Below are 20,146 nucleotides of genomic sequence, written 5' to 3' on the forward strand. Positions count from 1 at the left end.
AGGGGCAACTCTGACTGGCATGCAAAAGGAATATTTCCAAATTTCAAAATATTTCCAGTAATTTCATGACCGCGGGAACCATGGAAAACATACGTTTACATTGCCAAAGCAAGTTTCAAAACATAATATGCCAGCAGCGTTATTATGTTACGCTAGCGTACCTTGGAGGTGCGCCTCTCGGAGCGTCCCAGCGTCCCGCGTCCTCCTCGCTGCTCCCTCCTCCCCAGGGTGTCCATGGCCGACGGGGGTCCTCCTCCTCCTCCTCCGGAGGCTCCGCCCCCCCGCTTGCCCTTCAGGGTCTGGGCGTTGGAGGCGGGCCCGCCGCCGCGCGGCGCTCCGTTCAGGCTGCCCCGCGAGCTGCGTGAGAAGTCCGAGGAGCGGAAGTAGCGGTACGGACGAACCTTGAAGGTGGGCGTGGGCGAGGCCGAGCCCGCCGTGTAGCGGCTCAGCTTGATGTCCGTCTGCGTGGCCTGGAGGGATGGAGAAGGTAAGCACAATAGCACATGTCTTGATTTAAAGCCATTTAGGCCTAGAATGATTTAATACTTTAAATATTGAAAAATAGCAGATATACAAGTTCACAGCGCGGCACCAAGTCGCAGTGTGGCGCGTTGTGAGCTTGTAGATCTGCTATTTTCAGCACGCAACACCTGAGAGCAACCAAACATAAAATGTCTCTTAGTCCCACTAGTCCCTCCTTAACGTTTTAGTCTAGTTTTTAGTCATCACAGCTTAGTTTTTATTTAGTTTTTGTCAGGGGAAAAAACAGTCAACTAGAAGCAGTGCTCTTCCGAGCACAGGTCTCCACCAGGCCAGGCATCCTGGTGGTGCTACTGTATAATAGGCCAATGTAAAAAGGCTGGCATATGTTCTTCACCTTAGACCTTTCATGGCAATCGGACACTGCATGCATGATTTGAGGCATTGTGTTCCAAAAATGTGTTTTGCTAAAGTCTACCTGCTGGTGGCGCTATAACAGGCCAACGTGAAAAGGGTAGCATTTGTTCCTTGACATAGTGGGAATATGTGTGGCAAATTTCACGGTAATCGCAAGCTGCGTTGATGAGCAATCCTGCAAACTTTGGAAGCCAATATTAGCCAATTAGGATGCAATATGAAATATCAGACGGATCGGACTTGATCACATGACTATAGACATACTGTGTACCGATTTGCATGATTTTTGGATAAAATCTCAAGGAATAATAGGAAAAATTGTGTTTTACATAAGTTGGCCTCCTGGTGGCGCTATCAGGGCCGTGCTTAGCGATTTGGAGGCCCCAGGCAAACCCCAGTTTGAGGCCCCTGGGTCGGGAGCCATATGCGGGTCGCGGACCAATTTCTAGGGGTCGCGAATAAATACTCCCTTATGTTTTGTTTCCTATATTTTAGCTTTTAATTATTTGAAAATATATATATATATATATTTTTTTAATAACACAAGTTTAATAGCCTATAAACTCTAGCACTTTTTCAAAAGAATTCCAGAGAAAATAATAAGAGGAGGAGGGAGAAAACAGGGGTTGAGTGTTTTACTCAGGGACACTGCAACACATTGCTAACCTGGCCTGGAATCGTACCTGTGACAACCAGGGATCTGGTTCCCTTGGCAGGCTCACTAACCACTCAGCTATGGATGGCCACAATGTTTGACATATAGAAGATAAATAATGAGCTTCAACTTCTCTCACCAGAAGCAACTTACACAGGACAGGTAAAGTAATAAGAATAAGAATACTGAGTTAAACATTACATTACATGACCATGTTAACAGCCTTTTGTTAAGGGCCCTTTTACTATTTATATATGAGGGTATTGAGAGCTTGAGTTTGAGAGCTGGTGGGGCACCAAATGAATTTGGGGGCCCTCAAAACGTTAAATATAAATATATACAGTATAAATCTTGTTTATATTTTTAAGGAGACTAAAGTAACTTGTGACATTAAAGCTCTTTTCAGATAATCAGAGCCCATTGTTGCAGCGACAGGCCAACTTCTTTCAGGTGGTAATTAGCTGCATGTCTGTGACAGAAATGTCATCTAAGGATGGTTGCTTCATGTTAAATAACACACTTCAGCTCAAGTTTCATACACTATTAAACCTATGAATTGAATCAGTGTTATTACTTATAGTGTTTTTAAAAAATGTATTATAATAAGAATAAGAATAACTTTTAAGTGCATGTTTTGCAGTGGTTTTCAAAGACAAAGTTTGTCTCACAGGACAGTCAGTGGGTTAAGGCTATACATATCCATTCAAAGTTAAACACATACATTACATGACTATGTTAAGGGCCTTTTTACTGTTGATTTATATTTGACGATAACTCATGGAGCCCCCTGGGTGTTTCTGTTTGAGAGATTGAGAGGCCCCAAATGGATATATGTGGGCCCCTCAAAATGTTAAATATAAATAAACAGTATACAAACTATGCATGCCATCTTTAAGAAGCCCCAGTAAACCCTGTGAAAGTATTTCAAGTTAAACATCACATTTCATGTTAAGGCCCTTTTTACCCTTCTTTTATATTGATCTCATCCCGGGCCCCACTTCAAACTATCTGGGGCCCCCAAAATGAAATGGAATTGATACACATATATTATATGTATATATAAATATGGGGGCCCTCAAAACTTTTTTTAAATATAAATATATACACACACTTTAGAAATAATGTATCCATTCCCTGCATCGATCCTTCTTAAAGTTAAAGTAATGTACGTGACATCACAGAACAGACACAAAAGAACCGCTTGGGTAATCAGGACCATTGTTCTCTGGTCACACCTTTGAGAGCCACGCTCTTTTCAGATTCTAATGAGCTAATGTTAACCCTCACCCTCACTTCAACTGTTCTCTGTCTCACAGTTGAGAGCTCAACTGGGGCCCCCTGATGGCCATGTTGGTTAAAAAATAAAATAATAATAATAATCTCATGAGGCCCCCAGGCTGTGAGGGGGCCCCAGGCGGCTGCCTATTTTGCCTGTATGGTAAGCACGGCCCTGGGCGCTATAAAAGGCTGATGTGAAAAATGCAGAGAAAGGGTTTTTCCTTGGCCTCTAGGGAGTGCGCTTACAAAGTTTGAAACTGATCGGTGGAGTTATAGGTAAAACCACAAATCGGCCTGTTATAGCGCCACCATGAGGCTGATTTCAAAAATTTGAAGTGGCATTTCTTCCTCGACCTAGTGGGAACGACCGTGTGTGCGCGATTTTATGATAATTGCACTTTGCGTTGAGGCATTTTGTTCAAAACGGCTCAATCCTACAAACTTTAGAAGCCAATCTTAGCCAATCAGGATGGAATATGCAAAATCGGACAGATCTGTGTCGATCACATGACTGTCAAGATACTGCCTACCGATTTGTAGGATTTTTGGACAAAATCTGTAAGAGTAGTGCACAGAAATGTGTTTTGCGAGACAACAAACATCTTTCATCATAGTTTTAGTCGACGAAAATCAACACTGTTAATCACATATTCCCTGGGCTCGCCATGATCTTGCAGATCACCAATTTTTCACATCAAACATTATTGCTTTCTGTGTCTTGATAAATTCAGGAAGAAAAAAAATGTCAATAGAAGAACATTTTTTTTCTTTGCGTACCTCAGTAGGTTTCTCAACCTGTGGGTGGAGACCCCCAGGGGGGATCGCCACAATATTTTGGGGGGGTCCCCATTTAATTAACTTAATGTGCAACATTGTTTTCCTCTCTCAACGGTAAAGAAACCAACATAAAGTTTAAGTGTATAGAGGGTATCTGCACATTTCTAAAGTGACAATTTAAGAACTTTTTAATACCTCTGAAATGAACAATTAAACATTGGACAAATTGTCAAATATATAGAGGCAGACTTTGTGAAAATGCTCACAACGCCTCGTTCTATTTTCACAAAAGAACTGTGTTATACAAAATGTCATGCCTCAACTCATATGGTGCTAAGCCCAAGTTTCCCGCGTTGGCCGTAAAACAATAAATAAATAAAAATAAAATAAAAACGGAACCTTGTCTGAAACGTTTTTTTCCTACTTCTGGTTTCGGCAAAGATCGCAATCGCGAAATGCATGTTTGACTCCCAGAACAGCACGCATGGCACCATGTTTTTTTTTTTGCGTACCTTGATGTCATCGATCATGGTGCTGAACTGGTGTATGAGGCGGACCAGGGCCATGTCCACACGCTGGCTGATGGCCTGGCAGGAGGCGGTGAAGTCGCAGTGGAAGGTGTTGTAGTGGCGGCGGTTGAGGTCGTGGAAGGACAGCGGGGCGGCGGCCGGCCCCTGGGGGGCGCTGGTGGACTTCTCCATCACCACCGCGTTCAGGCTGAACGTCTCGATGAGCAGCGCCGCCTTGAACTCCAGCGGAGGGAGATTCACCGTGCCCTGTCTGGACGGACGGAGAGAGAGAGAGAGAGAGAGAGAAAGTGTCAGAGAGACGGACAGACAGAAAGACAGACACTGTTGACGGTTATGATGGAAGTTGTTTATCTATAGGAAACACACTATTTCAGGGGTCTTCAAAGTTTCAGGCCAAGGACCCCTTAGTCGAGAGAGAGATGAAGCAGGGACCCCCACAACCACTTCAGATTCCATATAGTTTCAGAGTATTTTGGATTCATTTCAATTTGTGTTTTCAGATATTTAACCACTTGAACCGTCAATACTTAACACATGGGAAGCCAAGGTTTCTAACATTTCTAGCTGTTGCTGCTGCCGTCGTTCACTTACGCTTTAATTTTGAAGAGCCTCGGAAGCTTCGTGCGTGTGCACGTGAGTGACCACTGACGATTGAGGAGGATAATCCATTTGTTTACAAACGCTTGCGAAACTAAAATCCAAACCGGGGCCAACCACCGCGGTAAAGTGTTGCCGTGAAAACAAGCAGATCTCTGCTTCCCTGGTGTTCTTTGCACCTTATTCATAGATAAAGCTGTTTTTATGTTTCAGCCTAGAATGGAAGTCAATGCAGCAGAGGGACCTCTAGTGGCCTTATCTCATTACTGAACGAGTTTGGCCCCTTGGGTGTTAATAAACATGACCTTTCACTCTGCTCTTTTCCCCCTCTACACCAAACCTCTTTGCCGATTTAGCTATTTGCTATTTTTGGCTAAAGTTCTCAGAATATGGACGTTAGGGTTCAAGTGGTTAATAGAAAAAAAGAGAAAAAAAACTTTCTATCACACAAAGACTTGGAGGACCCCCTGTAGTAACTCTGAGGACCCCCGGTTGAAGACTCCTGCGCTATTTGACATAAATCTGTACTAGTCTTGGTTGTTGTCGGGTATTTCCAGTTTGGGTGGGCCTGTGAAGACGGACCCCATATTGGGCAGATCTACAAGCTCACAACGTGTCGCGATGTGACACGTTGTGAGCTTGTAGATTGGCTATGTCCACTATTTTTGAAAATGTTTGAAACTATACGAACATTTTTCAACATGGAAACAATTATGACAAAACAATCGTGATGATGTAAAATAATTGCGATTAGACGATTATGTAACAGTCATGACAGGCCTACCTGCGCGAGCGCTTGTTCTTGCGTTCCTTGGAGGTGTCGGAGTCGACGATGTCGGCGCGCAGGCACTCCAGGGTCCCGGAGAAGGACAGGTGCTCCCCAAAGTACATCTTGTAGCTCAGAGGAGTGCTGTCCTGGGCCTGGATGCCTGTGTGGCTCAGCAGGGGCTTGAACACCACCTGGAAGGGCGGAGAGAACCAACAATACATGCTTACAAAAGGTTCTAATCTACTGCTCTAGTGTAAATAATGGGTTCTGGTTGGTGCCACTTTAGCCCCTTTTTCCCACTACAGGGCCGAACCAGAACTACAGTAGAACTTTCCAGAACCCAGAAAAAAAAAGGGTGAAAAATAAATAAAAGGCTGTTAGTCTTAAAAAATAAACTGCCACCCGCGCACCACTTTTATGTAATTTATCATGTGACAAACACATGACAACAGACCAGAAGACACTTGTTTGAAGCTTAAAACTATTGAATAGTCAGATATTGAGAGCTTTTAACAGATACAGACAAGGAATTGGTACAATGGAAGTCACCGTCACGATTTTAAAAGAGGATTTTTTTAAATGGCGGTGTTGTGTTGTGAGAGCTTTTGGACAGACAGACAGTAGGGATGGGACAAAATGAAAATTTCATGTCACGATTATTGTGACCAAAGACGATATCATTGCGACTATCAAAATATACCTAGCATCCATTATCCTGCGGTGGAACATTCGTTTGCCCCAAAAAATAGCAGATCTACAAGCTCCCAACGCGTTGTAATGCGACACATTGTGAGCTTGTAGATCGGCTATTTTGAATTTTATTTGGTAGAGTAAAAAAAAAAAAAAAAAAAGTCTGTATCAAGTACAAGTTATTTCCAGGTCCGTTTTACCAATTATAAGGGGTTTAAATGGTACCGGTTTTAAATGGTACCGGATATGCAGCTCAGCAGATAAATGGTATATTGATCTCAGTTCATGACGGAGGATGATTTCACGATAAATTTCAATCTTACGTTTAGCGTGAGTGTTTTTTCATGTCACTCAAATAATTGTGATTAACGATTTTGTCGTTGACAATTACATTTCTGTTTGGCTATTAGGCAATTATCGTCCTATCCCTAACAGACAGACAGACAGACAGACAGACAGACAGACAGACAGGTCACCTGGGCGTCAGCCAGCTGTACAGCGGCAGGACACTGGTTGCCCTCCTCCTCCTTGTCGGTCATCAGGGGGTCCTGGCTGGTGCTGTGCTGGGAGTGCTGGGAGGTGGTCCCGTCCAGCGTGTTCTGGTCGCTGCTCAGCACCGTGTTGAAGTCCGACGCCGAGGCAATGGTGGGCAGCGTGCACGTACCTCCTGAGAGAGACACACAGAGAGAGGGATCCACCGTATAAGACCCGGAACCACTTTAACCCATTTAGGCCTAGAGTTATTGAATGCTTTAACCAGTGAAAAATAGCAGATCTACAAGCTCACAGCGTGGCACCGACACTGGGTGAAAAGAGAGATTATCTGACATATACTGGTAGAGTATATGACAGTTTATTTACAGGTATACTGGGCATATACCGACATTATTGGGTATATACTTTTTGAGGGATATTCTGGCATATTCCTCTGTATTCAGTGATAATAGGTGATATACTGCCCCCAGCTAGACAAAGGCACACCAGGGGGTCTGGTTCATTCCTTTGACCTACAAATTGACTATTTGTTTAAAGAAAGGGGAGGAGGGCAAACAGCCCCCCTCCCAAAAAGACACATTTTAGTTTGCCTTGTATATCCCAAGTATAAAGGGCTTAATTTGCCTTAACTCACATTTTCAAGTAATTACAATGTTGTAAAAAGTAGAAACTTGCAATCTCATGTACTATAATGACATTCAATGATGACTAATTAGAAACAGTTGTATAAATACATTTGACCTTATACTCTGTACTTAGTCCGTTCTTTTTCCCCTCTACAACAAACCTCTTTGCTGAAAATAGCCGATCTACAAGCTCACAATGTGTTGCATCATGACGCAATGTGAGCTTGTAGATCGGCTATTTATTTCAAAGTCTACTGTACATAAAACAGACGCTGTTTCTGACCTGGGTTCAGACAACAGTTGACGCTTTTAACTCATTGCATGCCAGGCCCGATAGTCCCGAGATTATTTTAATGTCTTTCCCTGCCAGGCCCGATAGTCCCGAGAATTTCCGCCATTTTGAAAAAAAAAAAAAAAAATCTAAAAAATTTGGACCCCAAAAAATGTAGTAGGCATGATAGAAATCGCGAAATTGCATGTTTAACCCCCATAGCAACCCCATCTATCAAACATGGCAGCCATCTTTGTTTACATTTTAGGAAAACATAATGGCTTGTATCTCATGAATGCCTGAACGGATTTCCATTCGGATTTTTTTGTTTGAAAGCTGTGAGCAATGTGGACACACGTGGTGCATTATCTAGGCATGGGTGTGCATGATCCGTGCACTATGAATTACATGGAAGTCTATGGAGACCAGAGGCACCATAGAGTACGAAGGTATTGTTAAATGGCGGGGAATGTGTTAAAAGGGGACTTAAGACATTTCTTTTTAATAAGGCATTTGCCTAGATGGTCCTTTTGGATGCCCTGTGTGCTTTTAATTCTTCTTTTTTTTTACCTAATGTCCTTTTAAATCTTCCTTGAGATGTGTCTAATATGTGCACTGTTCTTAATTCATGGAATTAACAGTTTTTACCATGTTAGTTCTTTTTTTTTTATAAATCTTTTGCTGGCTTTGTTTTGCCATTTTAATGTAGCACTTTGAGATTTGTTTCAAATATAAAGTATGTTACAAATAAAATGTATTATTATTATTATTATTATTAACACCATGACAAGTACAGTAGCTCAGACCAGGCTTCCTTTATTCTGTCTTAACCAATCACTTGACTTATCAGTGTGAAAATGTGACCAATCAGGTTTCTTGCCACCACCTTTGAATTCCAAGTGCCTCGCAGTCTGGCTCTCTGGCAGACAGTAGTAACTGCTTGCTGAAGAAGACAGAGAGGAGAAGTGTTACTTAAACTAATGGATCATTTTCAAACTTTTCGGTAAGTTGCAACTACTATAATTCTATGTAAGTAGCCTATGTTAGAGACAGGTAATAGTAGAGACATGTAACCATTTCTCAAAGCATAGCAGCTAACTAAAATAGGTGTTTGTTTTGTGCCAAATTAAGGGGGACAAACATTGTTGATTAGATTATATTAAATTAGGTTGTATTGCTTGTTGTTCTCACATCATATTGTCTGTATTTATCAGTGACCATTTCTTTCAAACCGTGGACTGGAGGCCTTTATAACCACTTTTATGGGTTTTAACCACTTAAACATTGCATTGCATGCATTGTGGATCCATTTTGTATTGTCCCTCTGCACCAAAACTCTTCAACAAACACTGGGTGAAAAGTAAGTGAAATTATAATTATGTCTGCATATGGCTGTATGTGTCCACCAAATGCGAGAAGGCATTTATGCTTAACTAACTTTGTGAATCATTCTCTTTGTTTATAGGAGGCTGTAAGACATTTTCACAACTCGGAAAACAACGAACACAAACTATCCCCGCAAGAAAGGTAACTATTTGTTCTTTGTTGTTCTTTGCTGTATCACTGTGTAATTAAACCAATTAAATAATATCACATATTGTAGGCTAGTAAAAAGACACGCTATTAACTCACTTACTGCCAATTTAAAATGCCCCTCGAGTGGCACTAGTGCCAGAAGCCTCCATAGACTCCCATGTAATTTATAGTGCACAGATCATGCACGCCCATGCACAGATCATGCACCATGTTTGTGCAGGCTGTTCACAGCTTTCAAACAAAAAAAAAAGATTGGAAATCCGTTCAGGCATTCATGATTTATCAGCCATAATGTTTTCTTCAGATGTAAACAAAAATGGCTGCCATGTTTGAAAGATGGGGTTGTATGGGGGGTGGAACATGCAAAATCGCGATTGAAATCATGTTTACTAGATTTAATTGGGTCCAAAAAAAAAAAAAAAATTCTAAGTAAAAGTCGCCCAAAGTCGCTTGGCAGGGAACTCCATAGTGAGAAAGTTGCTCTAAAAGTCGCCTGGCACTGTATGAGTTTAAAGTGCATTGGCTATTTGAATTGGGGGGGGGGGAAGGGAAAGTGCATTGGCTGGAAGGGAAGAAACGGTAAACTGTGGGGGAGGTGTGAGTTGTTTTAGGGGGTGATTTCATCACAGGAAATGCCTTTTCTGGAATACAAACTAATGTGTTGCTTCTCTCAACAGTATCAACTCACCACACAATCTTGGTGTCATGACACACGTGCTGGAGCAGGTCAGCATTGCTTTTCCTGACATAGACGGTGACTTAATAAAAGGTAAAAAATATATAATTTCCCCATTAATGTCCTGTGTGTTTGTTGTGTTTTTTACTCATTTAGCTTTGAAGTAGTCACGCATGGCATGCTGGACCAGTTCCTGTTTTGACTGAGCCTGTGATGTGATGGGAACGTGTCACTGTTACTGCATGTCATCTTTTCGACACCCGACTCTAACCCTCACCCTAACCTTAACCTCTGTGGGTGCATGTGAGTTGTCCCTGCCAACCTTGCGTGGAATAAACCCTGTTACTGACCCATAATATCAGACTGGTTATTCTAAATATCTTAGTAGTCATGATACTACAGTGTTCTATTCCTCATTTTCGTGATAACACCTTTGAACTGGTTTAAATAGATTGTGTTTGTACATAAACAACGAAATAAATCCTAATTGCATTTTCCTTGTATTTTAAGCTGCCTGCAGGACCCATTTTGAGTCTTTGAAAAGGAGCCATCGACTGGACCAGCCAGAAAATGCTCTCCGCAAAAAGAAATTGACTATGTCAATGAAGCACCGACAGAGAAAGACCAGGGTAAGTTTGGAACTGTTTCTTTTTTGCTGTTGTTATTATGTTTTACATGTTGTATCAATGTAATAATGGTAATTAAATACATACAATTAATTGCTATTCTATGTTTTACAGTTGCTGACCACCAGGAGTGCACATCTGGAGACAGATGAAGAAAGAGCTGTGTGGTCGCATGCATGCTGGGAGCTGATGTCAGACGAGGATGTCTATGTTGTCCAGTTTGGACGGAGAGGAAATGGGGACACTGTTCAGCCAGCGATACACTGCACAGAACTGCTCATTTTTGTAATTATTGTCCCCTTTGTGGGAGCAGAACTGTTGTCAGTCGCTGTTACATTTTCATTTCGAACATTCGAACATTTTTTACGCCACCATTTTACAATTTTTTTCCCCTTTTTTTTTTTTTTTTTTTACAATTTGTTGTTTCTTCTACAAATGTTTTCTGAATGCTGCATACTGTGAAGTTGAATATTAATCTGTTGCACATAGAACACACTGTGAAGATGTTTACAAAAGTTAATTACAGTAGCCTACAGTACAGTAGCAACTACTGGAAAAAATATGCTGTTGGCGTATAGAATATGTCAAACTGTTTGCACATGTACATCTGAGGATGCTCTTTTCTTTTCCTGTTGCTCTTTTGCATTTTGCACTCCTTTATTTTTTACGTCTTACTACTATTTACTATTTACACCTTTTTAGATTATTATTATTTTTAGATGTGGTTTGCTGTTATTATTTTGTTTTTTGATATACATGCGTTTTCATGTCAAGGATCCCCACAATTGTAATTGAAAACTGACACCATGTATGCACCATTTAAATATTTTGTAACGTTATGCTTTTCTGTTGTGTTTCTCTCAATAAAAACAATTTACCTGACTGATGCCTATTCGTTCATAAATTAATTCTATGTGACACAGTGCAACACATTTTGAGCTTGTAGATCTGCTATTTTGCTATTTATTTTTAATTGGAATACTGAATAATGATTAACTAGAATATCACTTTGAGCTTGTAGATCTGCTATTTTGCTATTTAAAAAAAATTGGAATACTGAATAATGATTAACTAGAATATAAATATACAATAATATACAATATATATAATATATAATGGACCCAATGTGGAAGGAGGGTCCACGAATACCCCCCCCCCCCACCATAACCCCCCCCCCCCCCCCTCCACGAATAACCCCCCCCCCCCACCCAGTGTGGAGAGGTGGGGGGGGGGGGCACACACACAGATCACAGCCAATCACAGCTGGCTCAGTGCACATGCTCAATGAAAATTCAGGTATATGCCGGTTTATTTACTGAATATACTGTCATAGAATGTAGTATACCGGTCCGATAATCTATCTTTTCACCCAGTGCGAGTGCTGCGCTACGAGCTTGTAGATCTGCTATTTTTGAAAAAGTTGTGAAAATGTGTGCAAATCTTTGAATATTATGTATTTTTAAAGTAAACGTTTGTAACTCAAATTTTGCTTCTGGGTGGTCCCTGGAACTAAGTATTTTGAGATGGGGGTCCGTGGCCAAATACATATCATTTTGGGGGTCCTTGACATGAAAAGGTTTGAGAACCACTGACACTAGTAGTCTCTCAAGAACAGACTAACTGAGCTCCAGTTAAGTGAAAAGGACCTTTTCTTTGATGATGGCTGGCCAGATTGCTGACATATAGAAACATAGGTTTTTCAAAAAATCTTAGAAGGATTCAAAAGACACTTATAGAATCGGGTCAAAATTATAATTTTCATGATTTTTTAAAAATAGCAGATCTACAAGCTCGCAGCGCGCTGTGAGCTTGTATATCTGCTATGTTTCAATAGTTAAAGCACAAAATAATGATACACAATAATGTGTACCCGTTCTACTTTTATGCTTCAACAGGGAGTCCGGGACAACTAGGGGGTCCTCGGAGTTACTACAGGGGGTCCTCCAAATCTGTGCGCGATAGAACCTTTTTTCCTCCCGTTTTATATTAACCACTTGAACCCTAGTGTCCAAATTCTGAGAACTTTAGCCAAAAAATTGCTCTACAAGCTCACAACGCCTCGCAGCAGATCGGCTATTTTTATTTTTGGCAAAGAGCTCTGGTGTAGAGGGGAAAAAGAGCAGACTAAGTACAGAGTGAAAGGTCAAGTTTATTAAGCATTGACGGTTCAAGTGGTTAAATATCTGGAAACACACAATAACATGAATCCAAAATACACTGATGATTGTGCTGTCAAACAATTAAACTATATGGAATCTATAAAAAAAGGTTGTGGGGGTCCCTGCTTCATCTCTCTCTAAACTAAGGGGTCCTTGGCCTGAAAACGTTGAAGACCCCTGCTTTCTGCTTTAACTCTTGGCACTGAGTGCCATGCTGCGAGCTCGTAGACCTGCTATTTTTGAAAGATCACAGCGCGGCACCCGGTGCCGCATTGTGAGCTTGCAGAATGCACAATGGCACTGGTACTTTATTTGGAAGAAACCAAGATGGAGCATTTTAGGAGCAGACAGAAACCAATAAAAAACAACAGGTGGCCACTTGTTCTTCGTATACAAAGAGTGAATCTTCAAGAAATTAACTATCAAAAGCAATTCTTTGAAACACGGGGAGCCAGCGTAAGATTTGGAGTGATATGCGTCGATATGCAATCCATTAAATGATAGGGGAAAATATTCCCCCATCGCTCTGTGATATATGAAACTAAATAAAGATTATATTTTACATGTTTTTACATATTTCATGTTGCTTTGAACGGCGAAGGCTTGTTTCCAGTTTGTTCTGACAACATTGTTTTAACTTTCGCCCACTTTTTTAACCTTTATTTACCCAGGCGAGGTTGCCGAGCACACATGCTCTTTTTACACAATGTCCTGCTTCACACTTACGCAACACAGACACACACACACACAGTCTGGGAGACTAACAGCCTAACAACCAACTAGCTTACTTCACCAACCTGCTAACTAGGTGACCAACACAGAACTACCATGTGCTGACCTGAATGTGGGCTGCTAGCTGTTGGCAGTGCTTGGTACTGGTACTGGTTGTCTGGACAGTCCACATCATGCTCTGATAAACCAACATTATCAACACATTTAAACAACACCGCGTATGTTACCCGATTGATTGGCCGGGGAAATTGAACCCACAACAACAAAAAACTAAAACTGTTCCTTATTTTGTTGTGGACCCCACTGACACTGGAGCCTCCTCAAGGACCTCTGGGGGTCCCCGGAACCCACTTTGTGCTTGTTCTTGTGCTCCTCTGAGGTGTCAGAGTCTGTGATGTCAGCACGCAGGCACTCCAAAACAACAAATCGACGTGCAATATTTTAAGCTTGTAGATGAGACATTGTTGCCAAATGTTTGCCTATGTTTGTTGAATGCTAAGGCAGAGGTACACACAAAAAAAGAAAGAAAAAACACCAACTAGGAACATTTAAAGAACAGTTTAAATTGACAGAGGATTCCAACAATACCATTCAACAGCGAGCATATACTGTATAGGCAGCTGTCCAGTGAGGAAGAATGTTAGCGCAATCAACTATCAAAAGCAGAGACAAATAGTCAACCAATGCAACCATCGTGCGATACTTGGACTAAATAGAAATTACATTTTACATGTTCTGTGTATCAATGTTCCATGTTGCTTTGAGTAGCAATGGCTGTTTTCAGGTTAATTCTGTCAGCAGTAACTTTGTTTACCCAAGATAGGTTGCTGAGCATAGATGCAATTTTTTCAGTAATCCCCTGCTTCGTGCGCGCGAGCGCACACGTACGCACACGCACACGCGCACACACACACACACACACACACACACACACACACACACACACACACACACACACACACACACACACACACACACACACACACACACACACACACACACAGACAGTCTGGGAGACTAATGGGAGTTACAACCAACTAACTAACTTACTTCACCAACCACACTACAGTAGGTGACCAACACAGAACTAGCATGTGCTGACCTGAATGTGGGCTGCAAGCTGTTGGCAGTGCTTGGTACTGGTACTGGTTGTCTGGACAGTCCGCATCATGCTCTGATCAACCAACATTATCAACACATTTAAACAACAGGTACCATTTTGACAGGCGAGGAGCTAAATCGACAGAGGTTTTGGACAAGGTTGACGCCCCCTCGTGGCTTGCAAGCTTTTGGCTATGCTCCGTTCATGGCAGGGAACATTGAGTTTTGAGTGTAGCAACATTTTCATAAAATACAAAAGAAGTGTTATTATTATTTATTTTTTTACATGTCGCCCACTTCCACTGTGCTTTCTGGCAGAGACGTGCATTTAACATAGAATGACAGACAACTAAAACACAGTACTATGCAGGAGAAAAAAAAGAGGGAAAATACCAAAGAAGTGTTTATTTTTTATTTACACATCATCACCCGCTACCACTGTGCTTTCTGCAGAAACGTGCATTTAACATAGTCATAGAATGACAGACAAATAAAATGCAGTACAATGCAGGAAAAAAGGGGGGAAATATCAAATAAGAGTTTAATTATTTTTATTTTCACGTCGCCCGAACGGCGCTACTACTGTGCTGCGCTTGACACAAGAGATCTCCCACTCTCCCTCTCCCTTCTGCATCGCGAGCCTAGGCGGGGCGTCAACCTTGTCCAAAACCTCAGACGATTTAGCTCCTCGCATTTGACAGCAGGGCTGAGACCACCGTCCATTATTGTCTTAGGGATTCTATTGAGTATTCCTGAGTATCTTCAACCATTGCTCTGCAATATGTGGACTGAATAATGATACTGTTGCATGATAAGCATAGAAAGTGTTAATGAGGGGAGTAAGTGATAAAAGAACACTTTGTGGGTGAAGTATTCGTTTAACTTTTAACATTAACACATTGTGGAAATGTGTCCTGTGTTGACTAGCAATGGCTTGTTTCCAGTTGATTATGTCAGCAGTGTTTAACTTCTTTTACCCAAGGAAGGTTGCTCTTTGTTTCAGCAATTCCCTGCTTCCCACTTATAAAGAGACACACACACACACACACACACACACACACACACACACACACACACACACACACACACACACACACACACACACACACACACACACACACACACACACACACACACACACACACACACACACACACACACACACACACACACACACACACACACACACGATCAACTAACAACCTACTAACACAACCAAAACAGTCTGGGAGACTAATGAGAGTTCAAATCAACCAACTAACGTACTTCACCAAGCAGCTGACTAGTTGACCAACACAGAACTACCATGTGCTGACCTGAATGTGGGCTGCTAGCTGTTGGCAGTGCTTGGTACTGGTACTGGTTGTCTGGACAGTCCACATCATGCTCTGATAAACCAACATTATCAACACATGTAAACAACAGGCACTAACAGGACTGATACCACCATCCATTATTGTCTGTATTGATTCCTGAATATTTTCACCCACCGCTCAGCAATGAGGACTGAATAATGAGCTATTTCCCATGTTTCGCAGATTCATGAATGGTGGAAATTATGTGTGAACATTTTTCAACATGTAAACCATTATGATAATTATGTAAAAATAAGCGTGATAACTGCATTTAAAATAATTGTGATTACAGTAGGTGATTTATGTGGTAATTGTGACAGGCCTTACAGTCCAGTGCACCGGGCGGGCAGTGGCTCAGGGGTAGAGAAACCGTCATTAGAACACAGAGGGTTCCTGAAGGGTTCCCAGTTCGATCCCAGGCTCCCCCAGAGTTAGTGTCGAAGAGTCCTTGAGCAAGACTCTGAACCCCTAGTTGCTCCCGGTGAGCATGGTTTCCTCTGCCATCGGTGTATGAATGTGTGCGTGAATGGGTGAATGTAATGCACAATCTATGTAAAGCGCCTTGGATAAAGGTGCTATATAAATGCACCATTTACCATTGTACCACACTCAAACTGGAGGCCATCACCGTCAGTACCCTCTAATGAAAAGCACACCCATGAGTAAGTTAAAGGAATACACTACCAAAATGACTTGTTTCCATCAGTTCATCAACCTGTGAAGCCTTGGAATACATGAAGAACCGTTTAGTTTTTGGTCACATTCCTTTGAATGAAGAATCCAAAAATGAGAGAAAAGTAGAGAATACTTGGGAACCAGGAAAAAACACCAGTAAAACAGTATCAACAATGTGTTCAATAAGTCCAAAACAGCTGTGTCTTGTATCCAGCTGTACAGTCATTTAGTTCCCCCCCTCTCAATTCATGCTGTCTTTTCTGCTTTTTGGATGGTTCACTCATCGTGAAGGGATGTAGCAAAAACTAAAACATCTCCATGAATTTGACACTTTATGGGGTGAGTAAATGATACAAAACAATAAAAATAAAATAAATAGTACTAATTTCACTTTTACAACAAGAACACATTATGGTAATATGTCATGCGTTGACTGGCAAAAGCATGTTTGATTCTATCAGCACTGTATAACTTCCTTTACCAGGGGAAGGTTGTTCTTTTTACAGCAATTCCCTGCTTCCCACTTATATAGAGACGCACACACGCATGCACAACTAACAACCTACTAACTAGAGATGGACATATTGCAAAATTCTTGGCCATACCAATCCACCGGTTTTATGAAGGTCTGACCTGCCAAAGCCGATTTTTCCGATACCGATTTCTTTAGCTAAGAACTAGAAAATAGGGTTGCTCCAATACCCTTTTTTCAGGCCAAGTAGGCCTACAAGACATACTTCAATTTGAGTATACCAATAAGCTAGAAGAACACTAATGCCAAATCAATCACAATAGTACAATATCCAAAATCACAGACAATATGTCTGTGATTTTGGATCTAATATGACCGTCTTGTCTAGGCAGGAGGAAAGCAGGTGACGCATGCTTTGTTCCCCTTCTTTTTGGAGACGACATTGACACAGGATTATGGAATATATCCTTACATTGCAAAAGGTAATCAGCACCATCTGTAGACTGGCTGCTACTTGCTGATGTTTACTTTAGTCACAGGACCAAAGCATCATGCTGTGCAGTGCCAAAGACACAATTGGCATAAAACCGGTATTTATGTCAGTGACTTGCCGGTCACCGATTTGGCCGGTTTGATATAATACCTGCCGATTTTTGATATTGGCCGATACCGATGTCCATCTCTACTACTAACACAACCTACTAAAACAGTTTGGGAGACTAATGAAGTTACAATCAACAAACTTACTTCACCAAGCAGCTAACTAGGTGACCAACACAGAACTACCATGTGCTGACCTGAATGTGGGCTGCTAGCTGTTGGCAGTGCTTGGTACTGGTACTGGTTGTCTGGACAGTCCACATCATGCTCTGATCAACCAACATTATGAACACATTAAGGCCTAGGCTACACAAATCTAGATCTTTTTCTAAACTCAGATTTTCTCATATCCGCATAGAAAAATGTCTAGGTCCACACGACAAACATATCTAGGTCTAAACCACAGATCCACTAAGAATCAAATCTTTTTCTAAAATCTTCACTTGTTTATCCGGTTTCCAAAAGATCCGGTTTAGGCGGCCGGAATCTCCAGCTTTGTGTGGCTGCAAGCCACAATCACATAAAGAAGGGTCCAGATTTGTGTAGCCTAGGCCTTAAAGAGTATCAGTGTTTCTAGACTCTAAACTCACTTTTCATATAGAGCAGTTATAGACTAGTCTAGGTCTTTATTAAAGACACAATGTGGATTCATGTTAGTTATATATTATTATGTGCACCCATTCATTTCAGAGTTTCTACTGCGTTGTTGCATTCCATATAGCTACTCTTGGTCCATCGATAAATGTGTGTAATCTCTGTGTTCATGTCAAGGTGCGGGTTTGTCCATAATTATGTGTTGAAATATAATGTCTATGTATTTGCTAGAGAATCACAGTGTTTACTTATTTATATCCATAATAATAGATTTTTCCCTTAAAAACATGGACTATTGACACGTTTCACACATTTCTTTTATTTATTTTTTTGCTAAATAGTTACTATATCGATATTAAATCATTGAATCGAATCGTATAGCCATGAATGAACCAATATCGTCCATGTACCGTATCGTCAACCATGTATCATGATGCGTATCGTATCGTTAATAAAACTGTCAGCAGACTGTTGTGCTCACCTGTCTGCAGACTGTTGTGCTGGGAGCGGTGAACAGGGGAGTCCTGGGTCCCGGCTCGGTTTCCCACAGCGTGGGACATCCAGTTGTAGAAGCTGACGGAGGAAGGGCCCGACACACCCAGCAGGGGGTGCTCTGTCAGCATGTCTGTCCCCAGGCTGTTCCCTAAGGGACCACAAAGGAACAAACACAAACGCCAATTGGTTGGAGGAACTGTTAAGAGTTTTTGTCCCATCGCATTTTAGGGTTTTAACACATTTAGGCTTAGAATTATTTAATGCTTTAACTATTGAAAAATGGTTTCTATGTGAGTGGTTCTCAAACCTTTTCATGTCAAGGACCAGAGAATTATATGTATTTGGCCACCGACCCCCATCTCAAAACATTTTGTTCCAGGGACCACCGAGAAGCAAATACCTGAGCTACAAACATTTGCTCTTAAAAAGCTATATTCAAAGATTCGCAAAAAATAAATAAAACGATTTTTCAAAAATAGCAGATCTACAAGCTCGCAGCGCGGCACTCGGTGCCGCGCTGTGAGCTTGTAGATCTGCTATTTTTTCAATAGCTAAAGTACAAAATAATCCCGGGTCTCAAATAGGTTTATCATCATAGCCCAGGCTGACCTGTGCGAGTCAGCGAGGTGCTCTTCGCCACGGTGGAGGCAGGGGGCTCGTTGTTCCTCTGGGGGGCGCTGTCCAGCAGGCTGCGCAGGCTGCCCGTCAGGTTGCTGAGGAGGCTCTCCTTGCGGGGGCTGTCCTTGGCGGGGGGGCCGCCCCCCCCACCGCCACGGCTGACGTGGGCCGGGGAGTCGGCCGCCGTGTCGCCGCTGGTGTAGCTCAGAGACTGGTAGGGATGAGAGCCCTGAGAGAGAGAGAGAGAAACACAGCAGCAAGATTGGTGAGCCGCTGTGATGGGAGAAGGATATCACATGGAACACAACCACCTTAACACATTGCCTGCCAAGGGTTTTGCCACACCTCTATCCAATACATGTCAGGCTTTATAAAAAGAATTACAATTAAAATATATATATATCTTTTTATATATATAAAAAAAAAGCTCTCAGAAGATGTCCATTGTCCCCTTGCAGTTGGCAGAAAAATATAATCAACCCCAAGAAAAATCTATTTTTAGATTAACACACAAACATAAACAGCATGTGGATGGCAGCTATTTTGGCAGCCATTTTGAAAAAGGTGTGCAGAAAGCTGATTAAATGATTTAATTTTTTTATATTTTTTATCAGCACCACAGGCAGCCCAGAGAGCAGTGAACACATTGCTGTCTCATATATTAGTGAACAGTGCCCCCCAGTGGCCAAAAATGGTAAAACGTATTTGACAGGCAACAGCTGGCTAGACAAAAACGTATATAAACGTTTTTGGCAGGGAACTTTTTTTAAAGACTACCAATCATGGTGTACAGGGATCATGGTGTACCGCCTCACCGCCAGTTATAAGTGACTGAGCGAACTTGGGAAACTCGGGCTGTGGCAGTCTGGGGGTACTGAAATAACTCGGGAAACTCGTGGCTTGGCTATGAATGAGTTAACTC

At 41.7% G+C, this 20,146-nt stretch overlaps 1 protein-coding gene across 1 annotated transcript in view; it reads right to left on the reverse strand.

The window, feature by feature from the left end:
* The window catches only part of kiaa1109 (KIAA1109), a 175,224-nt gene that overhangs the window by 90,441 nt on the left and 64,637 nt on the right, over positions 1 to 20,146 (reverse strand). The window contains exons 46-51 of the mRNA XM_080750799.1: positions 19,216 to 19,453; positions 18,593 to 18,754; positions 6,670 to 6,860; positions 5,519 to 5,694; positions 4,120 to 4,387; positions 162 to 470 (exon numbers count right to left, since the gene is read on the reverse strand). Coding sequence (XP_080606925.1) covers positions 162 to 470; positions 4,120 to 4,387; positions 5,519 to 5,694; positions 6,670 to 6,860; positions 18,593 to 18,754; positions 19,216 to 19,453 — 1,344 coding nt within the window. The remainder of the gene's footprint in view (positions 1 to 161; positions 471 to 4,119; positions 4,388 to 5,518; positions 5,695 to 6,669; positions 6,861 to 18,592; positions 18,755 to 19,215; positions 19,454 to 20,146) is intronic.

This window comes from Nannobrachium achirus, assembly GCF_963921795.1.
Source record: "Nannobrachium achirus genome assembly, chromosome: 20".
NCBI classification, from domain to species: domain Eukaryota; kingdom Metazoa; phylum Chordata; class Actinopteri; order Myctophiformes; family Myctophidae; genus Nannobrachium; species Nannobrachium achirus.